General features: G+C 24.5%; 1 protein-coding gene across 2 annotated transcripts in view; it reads left to right on the top strand.

Moving 5' to 3' along the window:
* LOC132929153 (allatostatin-A receptor-like) overlaps window positions 1-22644 on the top strand; it is a 169701-nt gene that overhangs the window by 20707 nt on the left and 126350 nt on the right. For both annotated transcript variants that reach the window (XM_060994284.1, XM_060994285.1), the window contains exon 3: window positions 20825-21025. In XM_060994284.1, the coding sequence (XP_060850267.1) occupies window positions 20825-21025 (201 nt within the window). The remainder of the gene's footprint in view (window positions 1-20824; window positions 21026-22644) is intronic.

Below are 22644 nucleotides of genomic sequence, written 5' to 3'. Positions count from 1 at the left end.
AGTAAAAAATGATCACTTAATCTTAAAAATAGTTTATGTAATATCGGAGTATTGTTTTCTTTACACGTAATATTGTAAACCTATATTATATCTTCTATAGATCATCATAGTATTAATTTATTTTTTTTGTTTATGATCGATTTATGGGATTAAGGAGTTACATTATTTCTATATTAAAAGTTACAATGTAAAATATTTGTCTATTTCTGTGTATGTAAAGACATTTTATTCTTATTTTTCCTATACGTACGAGTATGTTGTATCTACAATTTGTAATCGGTCAATAATTTTTGAGTAAATGTCTTGTAATCACAAATATATTATGTTACTAATGTAATAATATTATTTATTGTGTACTAAAGTGATATAATAGTATGGTAAATGTAACAATAATATGATCCTAAATGACAACTACAATTTATTTATTACTAGTATTTTGTTACACATTTTAAAAGTATACATATATTATGCAATCTTTGATTTTAATAATTTATCTTTAAATTGTATTGTAATCTTTTCTAATTTTATTTCTCATACAGTATTGGAAATAATTGTTTCTTATATTAGTTATATTTGATTTATTATAACAGACTTTTAACTAGGACTAAGTCAATTGATTTAATTATTTTAAATTCTGAGCTTTGCAATTAATTTTAAAATTGTACATACTATACAGTTGTATTTTAATGAACTTTAAAGAGGTAATTTTTTAATTATCTGTTACTTTAAAAACACATTGAAATGTATTGATAATTTTTAATTGAATTATAATGACAAAGGCTGGGATAACTAAGTTCCTTTCTGAAAAATGTTTTCAATGTGGTGATTATATATCATCAATGTTACTCTGTGTATGACACATAGCAATTTAATACTCATCTAATTAAATATTTTGGATACGGTTGAGTATAAATCATAAAATGTATGATTTAGTAGTATTATAGGTTACAAATTAATGATGAACACTGAGGCGGAAATGACTCGAGTAAACAAATTTTAGTGCTGGTGGTTGTAGTTGTAGAAGAGGTGAGTGGTTTGTTGAGCTTTTGATGACCACAAAATATAATTTTAACATTCAATACAAAAAACCATTGATAATCGTGCTTGAAATACATTTAGTTATCAGTTAGAAGTTTGTTTAAACACGAATTCCACTGAATAATGGGGTGGGTGGATTGGCGTCTACGAGTCTTGCGTCATTAAATAAAATTCTCATATCAGATGATATCTATATACAGAAAAAAATTGTTTAATATAATTTTTAACTATCCAATGTCAATCATTGGTAAGCAATTGTAAATATTATTTAAAATTCAACAACCGTTATATACCTAACTATGCTGTCAATTAATTCGTGCATTTTATCTAATTTGCTATCACTTATAATGTTAAAGAGCATATATTAATATTACTTAAATGAAAATAAAATAATATTACAATTTAGTATAAAATAACAATATAGTATAAGTATATAATTTTTAATTTGTCTAAGATATTTTGGTGTAAAATCAAAGATAATTTATTTTATCTAATAAATACATTGCGCTCTTAATTGATTTTTTTTTAAATTTGAACTTCTTAATGTCTCAATAACCAAAGTATTTGTAATACATTATTAATTAGAAAATGTTAATTGATAAATATTTACTATTTTATACGTGACAATTACAATTCGGAACATTCTTAATATAACGATAAACGATAATTCTAGAAGTTATAATTATATTATACGTAATACAATAAACTATAAATATAACTAATTATTTATTTTATATCTATTTTAATGTAAGTTTTTTAATTGTATGCGTAAGATAAATAAATATAATAAAATAAGCAATTTTCCAAAAATGATTTATCCGAGTATAATATGATTTATACATTGAATGTACATTTATGTTGGAGATTTTAATACTATTAATATTAATAATTAATGACAGCAATCGACAAAAATATTACTTAAATATTTAACATTATAAAAAGTTTTGGTTGACATAATTTAACTTTGAATAAACCCTACAAAATTTAATGCATCAAATCATATCAATATTTAATGGCAAACCATTTATACAGGAAGGTGAATATACTGGGATATTGCCACTTGGGATGATCTATGCAGGTATTAAGTTACCTTGAAGGTCACGCTAATACATGGTCCAAAATGTTTTTCTCCAAGGCAAAGCTTTAAGTATGCTCGTGCTAATGTATACTAGTGACCTATTGTGTTTGGTTGAATACAATGATGTATTATTAATTTAACAGCTATTTTACAAACTATAGTAAGCAACGTAGCACTATAAAACGAATTTTAGACATTTTCACATCGATATTTCTATTGGTAATTTCTTTATAATTTACTATAACGTCTCTTTTTGTCTCTGTTTGACCACCTGTTCATGTAGACATTTAGTAATAAAAACGCGCTCTTGGGATTTCAAACTTTAGTATCGTGGTTTGATTGTTGGAAATAGAGTTAAATAGAAAAATGATCATAACATTCGAAAAATTATTATCTAGCCTTCTATTGGCATAGTTAAGAATATATATATAATATAAATATCCAAATTAAAACTATATAATTCAAACATTTTAATTATATGATATTATATTTGTATGATATTTAAATAATGGAATGTCTTAAAAATAGCGTACTGAACGTGGGGGTTCCCTCCTCCACAGAATCACAAAAAAACATATAAAATGATTTATATTATTGAATATTAAATTTAGTATAGATAGTAAATATTTATGCTAAAAGATAATTAATTTGTTTATCAACAGATGACAATAGTAATATAACTTTAAAATTGATTATAACTCATAAGTCACAACCATATTATATTTTAAAACACGACTCCCAATTATTATCGTTGTATACGGATAACCTATATGTTATCGTAGTCATCTACTTTGAATTATGCGGTATTGTGGTTTTACGTTAATATATAAAATATATATAATATACAAACAATCGTTTGTCGATTAGTGGGCTTTGACAATGGCTGTAGTTTGTATAATAATATAATCAATGTGTCCTATGTGAATATTCTATTTCATTTCTTTCTGCATTTATGCTTTCTGTATACATAATACTTATTATTTTAAACGTAATTAACTAATTTCGTAATTATTAACATATACTCGTAAGTGATAAAAAAAATATAACTCTAACTAATGTTTAAATGTCCAAAAAATAAGAAACTATCAAAGATGTGAACCAATAATTCAAATTAACTTATACCTGTTGAAAACAATAAAGAAAAAAACCGGATGATTAGATGATAATTCTAATTATTTTAAACAAATGCATATTATGTGAAATCAGTTAAATGTATCTATGTTGAAAGTTATGTGGCATCCAGATAAATCTCATGAATTTTTAAACAATTAAAATCGAATTTTAAAATCCAACATTTTCTCAAAGATTAGTATATTCAAAAACAACAAATAACACTTTTTGCAAATATTCTATATTTTTTAATCTACACCATAGTGATTCCACTTAAATACTTAATCAAAATATTTTTTTTTTTTGAAATGGAAAGAAGTAATAGACAATTTTTTGCTATCATAAAGTTACAGAAAACTATGAAATGTCTGTTTTTTATATATAGAGTAAATTGGGTATTTTCGTAAAAAAACAAATTCCAATTGATATGAAACTAATTTCTTTTTTATAACTATAAATACAAGATTATCATTCATAAATATTGTTTATAGGTAATTATATAATTTAATATTTATCTTCAAGAGCACAACGGTTCTGTGGTACTTCATTTCAAAAAAACCGATTTAAAAAGTTGGAAATTATCATGCCTTATTGTGGTCGAGAGTTCAAAATAGGATACAAATTAAAAAAAAAATACATTTGTCTATATCATTACTTAATTCAAAATATACCTATTAGTTTTAAAATTCAAAATGAAATTAAAATATAATTATAATAGATAATTCAGTTATTTTAAAGATAAATTTTAAGCTCGTATATTTTACTTAATATAATAAGAGAATCTCACTTAAATTAAATAGCAATAATAAATACCCATCGTGGTTTTTAAATATCAATTATCTCTTTGTTTAGTAAACTATCATAAGCATTAAAAAAATTAATATTAAGTCATAAGTTATTGTTGGTACATACAATATACACATTTTTAAAAGGTTTAATTGTATTGTATATTTTAAAATTAACTTTTTATTTAAAATTGTATTTTAATAAAAATAATATAAACAATAGTTTTTGTCAAATTTATGGTACACCCCTTCCGATAAACACCTATATACAAACTCTTCATATACCATACATTGTGATCTACGACTGATAACAGTTTATTAACACATTTCATTCTAGACATTAAATATACCTATAGCATTTTTCTTTGTAAAAAATAATAACAATATGTAAAATAGCCATCTTCAATAAATGGTCATACTTTTACATATGTTTCAATATTATATCGTTAAACTACTCTCATGCTAGTTAATTCACTTCGTGGGAATTTCGTACCCTATTGTTTTACATTAGTTATCCATTACCCTTACTGACCTTACTGACAAAAACAGCAGTTACCACTTACAGCGTACTAATTACTCCTATATTATAGCAAAATACAAATAAAAATAATAAAAATATGTGTGCTCAAAAAATTTAAACGCGTAATTTTCTTAATTGTTATTTAATTTTATCAAGGGAAATATAAATAAAACAATTTGGCTGTGGTTCATTGGTAAGGTATAGTAATTTTAAATTTTATTTTTTTGTAAATTAAAGCATTGTGAGGTGGATGATGTTAATTTTATCTAATACAATGGATAAAACAATAGATACATTAAAGGAAACATTTTTATTATACTGTTTCAACACAGACAAATACGAGTAAAAAAAAAATTATTATTAATAACTACTTGCCAAATATTTTTTCAACGTAAAATACTTTTAATTATTTAGATAACAAGGTTACACGTGTCTAAAATATGACTATATATTTTATGTTAACTGTATACATAAAATTATAATTTATAATATATTTTAGCTCATTAAATACCATTAAATATACATTTTGATTAGAACTCTTAATTTGATTGTTCATAAAATTAAGAATTTTTTACTTTAACATTTAGTTACCTAATCAAATGTGAATACAATTAAGGCAGTGCCCAATTTATCGTCCATGTATTTATATTCTGCAAACAAATTAACTGTTTAACACTAAAAATAATGCACTCGTAATTTAAAATTATAATAATAATTTAAATCCGAAGAATTTCTTATTGTTGGTTTATTAAAATCGATTTTTTGTATCTTATATCTGTAACCATAAAGTAAAGTAAATTAGATCTTATAAATGTTTTACAATTATTGTATAACGTATAGTTGTATAATTTATAATCGGATAATCGGTTGTAAATTGTAATATTCAACTAAGAAAAATATGTAGTTTTAAAATAAATATATCACTTTTTTCGTTGTGAAAAATGTTTAATTTAAATAATCACATAAAAAAGAGAATTTGTGCATTTTTTTACAACTGCAGTCTATAAGTAACACAATATAATGTGTGTGTGTAGTGTCTTCTTTATTTAGTTATTACTCTATTTTTAGCTTTCCTTTTTAGATTATGTTCGCTCAGAAAGAGATATTGGTTTTCGAATAGCGCGTGTTTTAGATTCTAACTGAAGCAAGAGACGTAATTCTATTGGTTTTATACAATAATGTTTTTATTTTTATTATTATATTTTTCGTGAACACATTTTCTTATAAAAGGGGTGCTCAAAACATTTCAAGTAGTACCTTTAAGGATTTGGAAATTGAACAGCAGTTGAACAAAGATATCTTCGTTTTTGAGTTTTTAGATAAGACGGTTTTTTGAGATAACCGTGAACAAACTATGACGAAATTTAAGCCTTATATATTGAATATTCAAAAATTAATTTTTTTTATAAATCTAAATATTTTTTTCATTTTGATTTAAATAGGTATTTATTGTTATAATCAATTTTAAAGACATCTTGGGTGGATATCTTCATCTATAGCAGTGACCATCATTTATTAAAATAATATTAATATACATTTTATACCTGCGTTTTATTCATATTACTAATCGAATTAATTTTAGTAAGTTCTTTAAAATAGTAATTGATTTTTCTATAATATTCATTAATTTGTTAACGTTAAGTTCTAACCTAAATACTAAATATCAAGCTAATCTTTATTATTAAAATCGTAATTGATAAATAATCATAGTAATATCTGGACATCTGGACTAATATAGAAATGGAATGTTTCGTCAAGTTAATGATAAATTTATATATAAAAAAAAACGAATATATATATTATAATTTTACATCACATATCATTTTTAAATACAAAATAGGGTTTAATTTGAAAATTATTCTATAGCATTTTAAAAATGATTCCTAATCAAACTCAATATAATACTCTTTTTTTAGATGTTTATATTATATTTTATTGAGTGTTTAAATATACTTATGTTTTATTCATTGAGGCCTGATTTAACAGTAACGTTTAACGTAAATATTATAAATCGATAGTCTAGCATAATATAATATTAAGCAGTATTGATCAAAATGTATACCACGCACTGGTTTTATTATAGACTACATACTGATATATTCCATGGGAGCGTAGGTAGTGAATGTAATAGAATTGAGCTAGTGTTATGATTACAATTTGCAACTACTATGAAATATTGATTTTGCAAAATGATACAAGAGACAATTTGTTATAACGTATACTTAGAAAATATGTAGCAGAAACAATTTGAAGACGCGTTCAACAAACTTGAACGATTTATTAAAATAATTGAAAATAAAAATTTAATTTATTTATACTTTGAAAAATATTGGAAACAATTATTTTTTTATTAGATTCTGTAGTAACTTATTCATGTCATTTTTATTTATTTATAACTTAAAATCAAGCCTTTTACGTAAAATATATTTAATAATATCACTTATAATAATATTATAATACAATATACATATAGTTCCCGGGTGTTTTGATTCTAATCAAAGCCAATATGTATTATAATGAACTTCTTTTTTTAATAATCATTTAATTTTTGTCAATTATTTTATTTTCGTGAAAGCAACTTCAAAAGTGTATAGTGGTCCAATGTATTGATTAAATATTATGTCTACTTAATAAAAAAAAAAAAATTAAATATTAAACAATTAATAATTTCAGAAATTTCTTTACAAACAAATTGCTCAAGTAAAATAATTTTAACAAAAATAATGTCATTTATTTTTACCTTAAATGTGTGATATTTTTTTATTTTAAAATTTGTAAAATAAATTCAAAAAACCGAAATTTTCTTTTTATGTTTAAAAAATATAAAAACATACATTTAAATAGTGTATTTAAAGTTTTAATGGAAATAATAATATTTATATTAGTGCAATGACACTTATCTTTAAGTATAGGTACATACCTATAAGAATACCTTTGGATATATATTATATATAATATACTTATAAACATAATATTATATAATATAATCTATGTAAATACAAATTATTTGGGGAGACATGAATGTATTTTTATTAAATTTGTTGTACATAATTTAGTGTTTATAAATTTAAAGCAAGATAGTTTATTAGTCTAATATTTAGATTGATAATTTATTTATATTTTTATGTTTGTAATTATTGCCCGTATAATTCAATTAATACATATATGTATTTATTAGATTTATATTTTATAGACTATAGATATAAGACAAAATGTACCTCTATTTTATTTTTAAAATTTCATAAAATTACTGTTTTAGTGATTCACAAGTTCTAAAATAATTTAAATTAAATTAATTTGAGAACAAACTTCTTAAAACAAAGTACCTACATAAAATTAATTGTTTTTATATGATAATTGATTTTGCATAATCCATATAATATTAAACATGATATGCTTGTTCGACAACACCAAAATGTAACAATTATAGTATGAAAAATACGTGAACAATGGACAAAATAACATACTATTATTATATCTTGTTGTTTTTTTTAATAAAGTAAATGTTTATTTTTAAATTTAAAGCCAATGAATACCGATAATGATTTAATATTCTAAACATTTAAGTGTTATAACAATTTATTATTTGTTTTTCTTTAATTTCCAATAAAGGTAGTATATTAGTCATAATATAGAAATAACTATAGTCAAATCATTTTTATGTTAATATATTCTATCACGCATATCAAATCATATCAATATATATTCCGTGCGGTATATGTGCCATGCAGGATGTACTTATAATGTAATAATCCATTCAATGACATTATAAATTTAACTAACCATTCTTACCCCTTTGGAAAACAAAATTATTTTTCTTTGTTTAAAGAACATTTTCTTTTATGAACTATTTTGTAGTTTTTATATACAAAAATGTTATTTGTAATTCAATTTGAAGTTTTAGAACTTGTGTATATCCATGATTAAAACTGTTTTATTACACCTGTGCACCACATGTAATCATGACATTTTTGATATATTGGGCTTATCAAAAAAGAAAGTTGCCTTGCAATACAAACGAGACTAAATAACTTATGAAAAACACTTATATGTGACACCTGTGATATAGTAATATTGTATAATATAGTAAATATATTATGTAAGTACACGATATTTCGATTTAGTTTTAGTTGTAGCGGGTAACTTCTTTTATGGTAGGTTAATAGGAATCAATGGTTATTCCTTAAATTTACAAAGAATTTTCTATCTATTCAAAGATTATCAACCCTTTTTGAATTAAATATTATTCTTATATTCTATACATTCTTTTTTTTTAAATTTAAATCTTCAAAGGATTACTTCGATACTCTATCAAATATTATAGGATAATCAAAAATGCAATACATATTCACATAATAATTTTATAAGTCTTAGCAACAAATAGAAAATTGCTATATAGTTATTCAAACTTGATAAAATATAAAACAAATAATAATAATAATAATAGCAAGTAATATAATTGTTAAATATTTTAATTACTTATATTCAAAAATATATTTTAAGTATCTAATTTATGGTGTACCAGGCCACAAACAACAACCACTAAAGATAAATATGTAGTTTGTACGGCTCTAAATAGTAACTTTTTTAATTCAAAGAATAGTAATAGACTTATCATTTTGTTCTAGGAAATAAAAAAAAAAAATATATTTTTACATTAACGATGAATACTATTACCGAATCATGTAATATACACTTAAAAAAAAGTTAAAAGAAATGTATTATCTTAAAATTATAAATAAACCAATAACTATATCATATATAATTTTAAATGTATTAATAAAGATTTATTGCGAACTAATTTTTCTGTAGATAGATACATGTGTTTATTAGAAACATGTAAATATTATCATTTCAAATGACATATTTTATTAAAACGTTTATACATAAAAACTATTTGAAAATTTTATTTTTTGCCTCACATTGATGGAACATTAGATGTATTAAAATATGATAAATGGAATAGATCATGTCTAGAAATACGCCATTCTGATACAAGTATAAAAAAAATAGTCACTATAGCTACTATCTAAATCGAGTGGAAGCCACACATCAGCCACATCATTAATCAAAATTTGAAGAAAAGAGGGAAAAGTTAGTTGAAAAATGTCATATTATAGATCCAGTAAACAATATTGGACAATTGATATCGTCAGCACACATCATTATCGAGTAATGTGGTTTTATTTTTAAGAAGTACATTTGAAAGAATAAAATTGTCAATTGTATTAGTTAAATAAAAAAAAATAGTATCACTCTTATTTTACTAAATTAAAACTTGAAAAATTAATTTTTTTATTATCATTCACTTTCTTTTTTCCATTTTCACTTTTCTTTAAAAATTAGATGATTTATTTAGAAAAATAGAGATAAAATTTCAAACAAACTGCTGTTTTAATTTTTGCTTAAAATTGTAGATGTGTATACATTTTATTTGACACTAAATAAACATAAAAAAAAATAATATATAGAAAACAAGTGTTTGACAACAATATTTACTTTTTATTTTATCGTGTACAACTAATTTGAAAGTTAAAATAATAATTTATTCCATAAAAAAACAAAATATATTTGTATGTTTTTTATATTATTATTTTATTTGTGTTTCATGAAAAGTTAAAATTTTAATTTAAATCATAATATTGTATAATACTATCTAATAGAATATGAAATTAAATTGTGTGTCTACGACATTGACAAATAAAACACGTATTTTACATTTTATTTATTTATAATATTCTATATATTTAATATGTAAACTAATTATTTATATAATATTTCAAATAAATTCATAAAATGGTTTTGAAAACGTAGACAAATTGTTCGGTAAACCGTACTTTGAAGATAATGAAGGAATTCAATATTTTAAAATTGATTATCAAATTAAACTTCGTTTAAAGTGTTTTAGACAGTTGAATTAATATCAGATTCTACCATATCTTTATTATAGTCATTGTTAGCGCGGTGAATCAAGGAACCGCGGAAATCAGACGAAGATTGATTGACTTAAAAGCTTGAATAGTCAGGTTTGCATTAAATGGTTTGGCTGTTGCCCATATTTTTGACATTATCACCAAGTCAGTTAAATTATTTTTCATTTTTCTTTGTAAGAAATTTAAAAACCTACACGAACGATTTTATTAAATTATTATTTATTTTTATAGATTTTAATATTTCATACCATAATACATTTCAAACTATTATAATTAGGTATATATAAATCTAAATATACAATGTTATGTGAAACTTTGCACCATACAGACATTATAATTCTACGATACCTAGTAATTTATTCCAAGGTTCACGTCATGATATCATGAACTTTATCCGAAAGTATACATTATCAAGGAGGTTAATTTAAATATTTACATTTGAAAGAGTGCAGGTACATACAGAGGTAAATTAGGGTTCGACACACAATCGGTGATGTTAAATATAACATATTATAATAATTATTATTTAGATTTATTTGTACATAGTAATTTAACCATGAGTCACGCCAATAGTTTTCACTAAATCGCAGTTATCAGGCATCAAACGATTGACGATCATTAGCTATTACAAATTTTTAAACGCGTCATATACCTATACTACACACGTTTTAGTATACTCGGAGCATAGCATTTCCGTCGACGTGGATCCTTCGGTATTGTGAAGTACAACAATATTCGATAAATGTTAAGCGCAATAAAATGTATATAGTTTTAGATAATAGATGACTGTGTGAATAAATCACATACAAACAATGGAGAATGGACTTGGTGCCCCGGCGGACAGTCGTACAAAGACGTAATGGTTACGCCATTTCGTCCGCCGGTGACTCCAACGTCCCTCGTCTGTGGGGAATTTCGAAAGTTCGCGAAGGTGTAATGATTGATACTCAGCTCTAAACGACTTTGCTGTATTTGCGCACGCACCCTCCAGTTTCTTACCCCTTTTAGTAGGTAAGTACCCACTACACGTATTCATACGGAACACGCAAAATGCGTTGCGCGGATAAAGGCCGCGTGACGTATACTCATACAGTTTGTCATCTGTTGTCAGTCTAAACAGGGACGCTCGGTGAATTAAAGTTCAATCGGCCCAAAAAACCGCCAGAGTGATCATGTACACTGTGTGCTTCACCCCCCCCCCCCCAACCAATAAGAAAGCGATAAAAACACTGCACATATATAATATGATAAAAGCACGTTTAATCGGAAAACGTTAAAAACAAATTTGTAGATTTGATAATATTTTATAAACTCGGTGAAAATTTAATTATAAAAATACGCTATAGACTTTTACTTGTTTCCTGCTACTTGTCTGCATATCATAATTTGTTCTGTGTATCATAACGATCGTATTATTTATTTATTTTTCTTAAGGTGACGTACTCATCAGTTAACCAGTATTCATTAAGAAGTAATTATAAAATGTATATATTAATAAATACATTAGAGCGTAGGAAGTTACGTGGAACCTTACTCATTATTTCCAATTATGCTATTCAAATTAATATTATATTATATACCCTCGGAAATCGAGATTATACAGAATATTATAAAATTTACCAGTGTCTGTCTGCTTATTGACGACATGCAATCGTTTGACGTCGAAACCAAAAAAGTTTTAGTGTGACTTCGCGCGATACTCGCGTCAAACACTTTGTAACACTCAGTGGATTAAGAATTAATTTTTTATTTTTTTGTGTTCCTACAACTTATATTATTTTTTATTGCTTACTTGAGTACACGAGAGCAGAATGATCATTTTGATGGTTATTATTAATACAAAACTGTTAAAGTATAGAGTCCTAATATTCGCAGCTCCGGGAATCCCTATATCCAATTTATTTTGACCGTGGACTCATTACACCAAATACACCGGTACACGTTACGTGTATGTTATCATTTCTGACCAAACAAATCATTAGTTTTTATTTACATTTTTAGACAATTTTTATGGGTCAGTTTTTTTTTTAAAGTTTCATAGTTAATAAATGCCTGCGAAAGGTGAACCTTATCTACATTAATTTAGGTTAACTTTAATAATCGTAGACTTACCATATTTTTAAGTCCATGTATATTATTTTAATTAACCAATTTATTAAAATATGATTTAAAAAAAAAGCATTATAATAAATTGTAAGGTAGGTAACTTTATTTTACAAGCTTTAAGATAAAATATTTGTTATATTTGTTAAATTATGACGTTTTCCTTTGATATAATAAACATTATTTTATATTAAAATTCCTTAACAGGTGTTTCATTGCTTAATAACATCATTTTATTATAATTTAACAAACTACCCACTTCAATAGCTGTTAAATAAATACCATCCACAAAAGTGCTGTTGTTCCGATTTTATTTATTTTTCATTGTAAATAATTTATGTTGTAATATTTACCTCGAGCATTTCAATTTATATACATTGCAAACGTTTATACAATATAAAATATTTATTTTTTGTCACAAATTTAAAAAACGCACATATATCAATAGGCATTTAAAAAATAAAAACGTACAATAACATGGGATTAGTATTATTTTAGTTGGAAAACTGTATTAAATAACTTAAGCTTATTACGACCATATCATTATTATTGATGACTTGAATATTATTTTTTAATTTAAATATATAACCGTAGTACAGAATAATGTAGGTTTAGTCTGATTTACTATTCCATTATTATTCGTATATTTTATTATTTTAAGATTAATGTTGTTATTACTTTGTATCGTATATTTATATAACAATAAATTATTTGTAGAAACTATGCAATTAAAAACTTTGAAATTTTAAAAAAAGTTTTAGCAATTAGGAAGATTGTTGAATAGAGGTGTTTTAGAAATAATCTTTTGCGTGCATTTTTTTAAATAATTTATGGCTATAAATTAATAATGGTTATAATTTTATTCATATCACTGTTAACCAACAATTAGTTTGATAAAATTATTTCACCATATTATTTATGTTCGTATTTTAAATTCCGAGCTATATATTGATTTTTAATTATTATATTTTAATTTATGTTTTCAATTTATCATGTAATTTTTTTTTTGTTTTTAATATATTATCATTTTTTTTCTAGAAAATAATTATTATTCATAACTTACAGTTTATAAAATCTTAATTTTAACATGACATGTTATTTTTGAAGGATAATTTTTTGCGACTTAAAAATTAATGTTTAATTTAATGACACGACCTATTTATATCGACAAAATCAATTTTAATTATCCGAACTATTTTAGCAAAATATTCTATAAATAATATTAAAATATTATTTATTTAATTAATTATTATTATTATTATTTTGTATTAATCATTTAATTTATTAGCTACAAGGCTATTAACGTACATAATTTTTAAAATTTTAAACCAAATTATAATATAGAATTTTTATTTTTTTATTTCTTATTTTAAAAACTAACTTTGAACTTTTAATATTTTTTTCTTTTAAAAAATTCTTTAACCTCAGAAAAGAAACCAAATCATAAATATAGAATCTTTAATATAAGATAAAATCAAAATCAAAAATTAAAATTAAATTTCTAAATTGTTTATCTAGATCAAAATTTTCTGTTAATACTAATTTGAACTAATGTATCATTTGTTTTCGGATTCTTTAAATTAGACGATTGCTTTATAAGGATTATGATCGGATCAAACCACCAGACAGTACAGGTATTCAAATACTTTCTGTTATAGCAGAGGAAGGATAATGATAATGGTGGCGGATAATCATCCCCTCTTCTAAAGAGAACTTGGCTAACGACAAAATAAACAAAAGTCGATCTGGGTACCCAACAATTTCGGCCTAGTCACTGGTCCTGTCCAGTGAGGAATGGGGAATTATGACGACGGGGAACGGGGTGCAGGTATAGCTACAAATTGGAGTCATCACAGGACAATGTTATCCGTCTCTCGGGTGATGTTCGGAAAGCTTTCATGTATCCACGAATCTTAACTATCATTTCTTTAATGACGCGGCCATTCCAGTTAACTGCATTCAACGGTTCTATGAAAAGTTCACGGGAGACGTTTTGTTACGGCTGGTCGTCCTCCCTCCTCGAAATGTGACGTCTCTTGGGACCCTGGCCGTCATACTGCAGTTGACATGCGATCAAGTAGCTTTCGGGGTCATACTGATCTGCTTTCAGACATTGCTGAGTGACATTTGTATAATAATATCACGATAATGTATAATAATAACAGTTTTCGGTTAGTAATTTCGAAACGGCAATGTCGACAAATGCCGGGGGCCCGTGAGTCTTGTGGTGACATACTGTCTCTCGCCGCAGTCGGTCCTGTACCTCTCGGTACGACATCATCTAATCCCGGGATCGCTATTAGTGCACCAAACGTTAACGTTCTTAGGCCATAAGCCCTAGAAAAACACTATACTTCTTAATCCATACTATTGTATCGCTATTTATTTTATAATAAATAAATAATAGACATATTACGAGATAAATATTTATTAGGGTTTATTAATTCATAGCATAAAACTGTTCAATTTTCTTTTCAGTCCCAGTGGAATATAGTTACGATTGTAGACAAGTGTCCACAATTCTCTCATTAAAATAAAATAACCGTTGATATTTTTATTTTTGAATGACGTCGAGTATTTTAAAGATATTTAATTTTTAGTCAAGAAGAAAATATAACATTCGTTGATGGCAAAAGATCAGTAAATATAAAATTTAAATATCGATACATTTAAATTATTCAATATTATTAAAAAAAAAAATAATGTATTATTAATATAATAGATTTGTGGTACCTGAATTTATATATAGGTGACATAATAATAAAATTTTATTGTACACAAGTCCCAGAAAAATATCTGGTTATCATTAACAATAAAATTAAAGATCTACAGATATAAAAAAAAGCTGGTTAAAAGCTTAAAGCTGATTATGTTTACATAATTCAACAATTTTTAATTTCGAATTTAAATTTAATATTTTTCATAAAAGTATAAATAATTAAATAAAGATAAAAAAATTGGATATTTTGAAATAAAAACCTATTAAAATATTTGTTTCATAACCATCAATCAAAATTGTTTAATATGTGTGTTGTTTATTTATCGTTTTGATTTTTTTTTTTAGAACGTTTATGGTCTTTATATTGTTTTCTTCATTTAATTCGCTTGCAATTTATAAAATAACAATTTTCACACAAATAATTTTAGCAACTTGGTGGTAACACTAAAAAATATATATTTCGTAGGTACTTGTAACATATCAATTTTATTTATAATTTTTTATGCAGATTGAAATTTTCTTGATATTTAGTTCATATTTAAGCTATTTTTACTACATTCTATTCACTCCAATTTACGCAGTCGGAACTGACTCTAAAATCATGTAAAAAATTGTTTCCGTAAAAATTCGTTTAACTAATCTAAAACAAATTTATTTGAAAATAAACAAACAGATTTATAGATAAAAATATATTTGTGAAATATATAAAAATGATATTAAATATATATTATTTTTATAAATATAAAAATATAGATAGTATACTATCTCAATATGTTTTTTGCACTCAATTCACTGATTACGTGTACAGGTACAGAAAAACAGAAATCGATAAATCAACATAAATTATATTTTCTGCTGATAACTTACTATTTTAAAAATAATAATAAAAAAAACCTTTAACACTGCAGGTTTCTTTCACAAAAACAATGATTATAATGTATTAGGTACCTATAAAATAATATATTTAGATTTATATTTTAAAAAATATAATACTTATTATTTAATATTTTTTTTGAAAAATAAACAGTAAGAATCGAATGTTCAGAATCATTTACAACTCAAAAGAAAATTTTGATTTATAAGTATATTTTTCATATTGGAATGTGTTCTTTGAAATCAACTACTGTACCTATTAGTTTCTTATAATATTTATAATGGTGAATATAGGGTAGAGTATACAGTTATTAGCACGGGTACAGTTATTGGCATCCAAAAACTGTTTATTTAATAAATAGTTATGTGTATAGCTTATAAAAGTTTTTTTTTTATACATAATTGGGGTTACTGGTCAAGTTTCGCTCCAAATTGCTATCTTTATTATTTGATTGTTCAAAACAGGTAATACCTAGTTAATATAAAAAAAACTTCCAATTAAATATCTTTAGATTGTATATTTTTGTGTGTTATGTGAAGCAAAACACATTTATATAGAACTTATAAATAAATAATTATTACATAAAATGACTTTTAAATAATTAGGTGTAATTTAAAAATTAAAATAATTTAAATCACAGTTTTAAATTAAGTTATTAATTTGTAATGCGCTTATTGCACTTATTATATTATACTCTATGATTTCAGCATTTTGATGAGATATAACTAATATAAATTTATTATTCTTTAAAAATCGAAAAAATTGGCAATGTGTTGGTTTTGAACAATATTGAATATAAAAATGATATAATTGAAATAAATATACACATATTACTTGGCTATTATAGTAAACTAATAAATAAAAAATGGAATTGTATCAATTTTACATTTTTACATGTACATGTATCAAATAATAAATATATACGAATAATAGACTTATAGTAATAATATTTCACTATTATTAGGGTATAAGTAAAAAATGAAGTGATTGTCAGCCAAAACGATTACGGAATTAAAAAATATTATTTTATTAGAGTTCAACAAACTATTAAAATATAATATACAAGTGAAAGTCATAAATCACTTAGTTGACAGATATACACTTTAACACACTTATCTTTTAAAACAATTTATGTGAATTCTTATACTTTTTAAATGTTTAGTTTAGATTTAGTAATTTTATTTTCATATTGATTATTTAGTAGGAATATGGTCTTATTACCTAAGGTTAATATCCATGTTCATACAATTCATTCTAAGTATTAATAAAATGTTTATACGAGGCCATTTGACGGTCTATGGGTAAACGAGAAATCAATTAGTTAATTTTTATTATTACGAAATGTACTAGAAAAATATGTTAAATATTAAATTTATGTTGTTTTTTAACTTAAATATTACTTAGAAAAAATCTATTACAATTAGTACACAAATATAACTATTTTTCGTTTTCTTAAAAGTAACGACTGTGATTTATCCTCGTTATCTGCACACAGCCCGTATTAAATATCATATAATATAGTGATCCTCCGGTAGTCCAGTTAACGCGGTAGTCCAGACGGTATATTAATCCATTAATAGTAACTTTTACAAATTAAAAGAACAAAATTAACTCTTGAAAGAAAATGTATCTACAATAATTACGATATATTATATAAGATCATTTCAACTACTTTTGCTATTACAGTACTTCGTCTATTGTTAAATATATTTATTGTTTAACGATAATTAAGAGTACTGCCTAATTAATAAAAAAAATATGAATTATTCACTATAAATAATTGAATTAAATTAAATTCACCCTTCATAAAACCCCGATTACATTATATCATTTAATTAATAATATTTTATTTTAGTTTATATTTTATTTTAATTCAAATTATCCTCTATACATCTACATTGTTTTATTAATTTTTATAAATTGTTTCAATATTATGAATAGCCACATTTGAGAAACAGTTTTGTAGCATAGCAGGTTTTGTTAATTTCTTAAAGAAAACTTTTTGTAACAATTATTATCCAATATAGTATATTTGAGGGTGCAATTCGAGTACATGGTGTAGCTTATTTCCACTAATTCCCACTTATTGGTACCTATCGGCCGTTTAGTATGATTTTTGGTATCCATCTACCAGCTATATTATGCCACTCAATGTTCAAGGAGCAAATGCTAACCATGCGATTTAAAAATTGACAGAATTGATAAAATATCTCGGCCACTTGAGAAAAATGTACTTTTCCTGTTTCGTCACTTAGTTATTCGTGCTCCATTCCGATGCTGCATTTGTGTATGACACCTTCATTTTTGGCCATCAATTTGTGTTATTTTTGTACTGGTTTATATACCTTTCATATTATTTGCTTACAAAATATAAAATATTATTGCAAACAAACCCATCAAGATCAAAAAAACAATTTAAATGTAATAATAATGATATATATATAATAATTATAATAATGTTCATGACCATCAATATTCAACATAATATAAAATTACTATGGATGAGATGCTAAAGTAGTTAATATATATATATAAATTTACCACCGAGTGTATTTTATCAAAATTCTATTGAGGGTGTTAAAAAACTTAAGAGGAGTTAAATGTTTCACGTTTGAATATTGTCATTATTTCTGTATTTTTATAGCTATGCTCCGTATAATATAATAGTTTTTCTAAATATATTAAAACAGTAGAATAATAATATTATATTAGAAAAATAAAATAATAACTTTTCCATGACAAAATAAGATTATCTTTATAGGCAATTGAAACAAAAAAAAAAAAATAAAAATAATAGTAATAATAATATTCACGTTATTATTTTTATAAGAACAAAATTACACAAAAACGTTTATATAAGTAATTCTATACTCTCAAACTATAATTATTAATTGCAAGGCTGAAACTATGTATAACTAATTTACAAACATGGATGACAAATTGTAAAATTTTATATAATTATTAATTTTTTTTATAAAATTAATAAATTAATTATTATTTAGGATTTTATAGTATATAGTATAATGCTTTCTGCATTGCCGTTATTTTGAATTTATATTGAGTTTTAAATTATAGTTTCTAAATCGTAATAGTTTTTTCATATATAATATATTAACGTTTATTATCTTTTATGTAATGAAATGCAATAATATGTTGAATCAAAAAATGAAAAATTTGAACAATAATATTCAGAATATTATTTATGAAATAATAATAATAATTATTCAGAATATTTCAGAATATTCAAAAACGTAATTAAGTAATAAAATTAAATGTACTTGATATGTTTATATGTATTAAAATTGTGTTAATATGATGTTTTTTATACAACCAAATTATCCAAAAATAAAACGTTTTTAATTTACATATACCATAAATATTATAAATCTTGAACCATAGTCGATAATTTATGTATTGGTTTATTACAAACTTATTATTTATTTAATATATGAATTATAGAAATAGCTCAGTTTAAAAACAAAAACCTCATTGAACGTAACTTTAAAATTGGTTTTGGAAACGTTTTATTCAAAAGTTTTAATTTCACAAAACCAAAAAAGAACACGGAATAAAATCAATATTTGTGTTTTCGTGAAAACAAAAATTTTAATTTTGTTTACATTTTGTTCTATATTTCCAAGAAATATCAGATTGATATTATGATAATACAATTTTACAAGTATAATAGTTTACTATATTGATTTTATTACTACGAATATGATAATGCTTCAGACAACTAAAATTATTTATAATTTATCGATATACTCATTGATGAAAAAATAGGTTTCATATATTTTACGAACAGATAAACTATAATAATACAATATAATATAGATAAGCTCTTTTGAAAAACTAAGTCTATTCAGAACTGTAACCGGTAAAAACATTGCAGAGTTAATACAGATGTAATAATGAAATAATTGCAGTATTGTTTTTAAAATGTTCGCAATACTATTTTCACCCATAATATCCCATAATATAATATGCGTTTTTAATGCTGAGACGGGTGATCAATATTAACGTACAAGAAATGTTCCATGTAAACATAATTATTAATATTAATTATAATAGAATATAATAATTTGTTTAATGGATAATAGTAATATTAGTTATAAAGCTTAGCTTAGTTAGCAGTTAGCTAGTAACTGTAAAATAAAACAAACATATAATATATCAGAAAAATATTAGGCGTATCTTATTTTTATAAATTATATATAACACTAAATATATCACATAGATTATATTTTTTGTTTTCTATATTAATTTATTATGTAACTTGTAAGTCATAAAATAAAAATTCGATTCAAACCCCACAATAATAAAAATAAATACCTATCGTCACTAATAATAATATTTTAATAATAATTTAAATTCAAAATTACAATCGGTCTTTAAAATAATTTTTTACCGATAATATAATGCTGTGTACACGCTGAACGGTCTATAAATTTTTGTTGCCATTCTTAACGCGCTTTGACATTTTAAACAAATTCTGCGCAAACTTCCAACGGCCAGCAATATCATTACATGGGTATACGTATCGTCGTTATTATATTATACGCGCATTGCCTTACCGCATAATAATATCGTTGTTATTTTTATATATTCTACCACTTTTGCGTACCTACATTACTACAATCGATTGCGTTTGTCGGACATTTCAGATATTCTTCTTTCTCACGTCGTACGCGATACCACTGGCAATCATATGCATCCTTTACGTGCTGATGCTGATGAGACTGTGGAAAGGAGTGAACCCTGGTGGTCAACCACCGTCGGCTGAGAGCCGGAGGGGCAAGAAGCGGGTAACCCGAATGGTCGTCGTCGTGGTCGCCATATTCGCTTTCTGCTGGTTTCCGATACAGGTACGCACTACAATATACTATAATATAATTTGTACATTTATATAAGACTATTTCACGACTATTGTCGTATTGGTACGATTGTCTATGGATGTACGTTTTACGAAACGGAGTTTTATATACCTATATATAAGTTTAGTTAATTTATAGATTTTAAATTATTAATACAGTGTAAAACGCCTTAATAATTGCCCGAGATTCCGGAAATAAATCTAAACCACGATTGAGTATTTACCATTTTAGTATCACGATTGAGCGTACATTATTTTAAGCAACGTTGCCCATTTAAACAGACATTTTATATACAATATTAGTTTACGCATACCTATTTGTTATATACCTACAAGGTATAATAACACACATTATATCTTATTATGTACAATCATCGAAAACTTTATCGATTTATAAATTGGTTATGTTATAAAACTTCCGTTAAAGTGATCACGATGTTAGTTTCATATATGATACTGGCCGTTATAAGCTCAACGAACTCATTTAAACATTTGGCACTGGTCAAACGTTCACATTGGGCATTAAAGTTTTCAAGATAAGTAACTAAGTAATTTCCAAATTGTAATCGCGTACTTAGAAATGTGCTCGATTCGTGTGCTTGATAATACGATCAGTACGCAATAGTATTGTATTTGTTTAGTAATTTTGATTCGGGTTTAATCTGTTGGCTGTCGTACTTGTTCTTCAATTTCAGAGAAAAGCTATCTGGTAGCTTTTATTTTTTTGTATTCAGTTCCGATTTTGTTTCTAGTACTAGATTATTTTATATAATTTATAAAGAATAACTAACTACATTTATGTTTAGTTTATAACTGAAATTAAATGATTATGTATATATATATATATATATATATATATATATAAATAAAATATAAATACAAACAGACAGTTAAATATTAGCCGATCAGCATAGGTCCTTCTATTCTAAAATCTATCTTTTTATCGAAAAAATAATTACAAAGGTAAAATTAAAAATTAATAATATCTGTAAAACGCGTCTTTTTCATTTAAAAATATGGGTTACAATAAATTGTGGTCTTGGTTATATGAAAATATTTAATTTAAATTCTTGTTATGTATCAGCTCCCAATGTTTTAAAGATTGTTGTGTTCCAAAATTAGCTCTTTTTGATTCGGTTTCAGTCCCTACATGTTAATATTACACACGTATTACAGTATACAAAAACTGAACAGCTACTCTTCTAGCGATCGAATTAAAACTGCCTGAACCTATATTGTAAAATTAATTAATATAACGCACGGGCTAGCGCAGCACGGCGATTTGATGGAGTGCGTAACCATGCGTGCTACGATTATCCACTTATCCGGTGTGTTTTTCCCGTCATTTTATTTTTATCATCAACATCATCATCATCATCATCATCACATCATCCTGCGATCATCGCCACTGTCGCTATTTTTATTTTTATATTTTTTAATCCAATTTTTCGCTTTTCAAACACGTACTTCCGTGATCTGCGTCACTAATAGCAAAAAAATCTTTTAAAGGCCGCCAAAACTCTTAAGAAATAATCCAGCCACCTCTTTCGGTGTCATAAATATAGAATTTTATTACCCACCATAATGTGCTGGTTCAAAAAAATCGAAAAT

Source organism: Rhopalosiphum padi, chromosome 4, assembly GCF_020882245.1.
Source record: "Rhopalosiphum padi isolate XX-2018 chromosome 4, ASM2088224v1, whole genome shotgun sequence".
Taxonomy (NCBI): Eukaryota; Metazoa; Arthropoda; class Insecta; order Hemiptera; family Aphididae; genus Rhopalosiphum; species Rhopalosiphum padi.
Note: the sequence above shows the minus strand (reverse complement) of the source record. Positions and strands in the feature narration are given on the sequence as shown.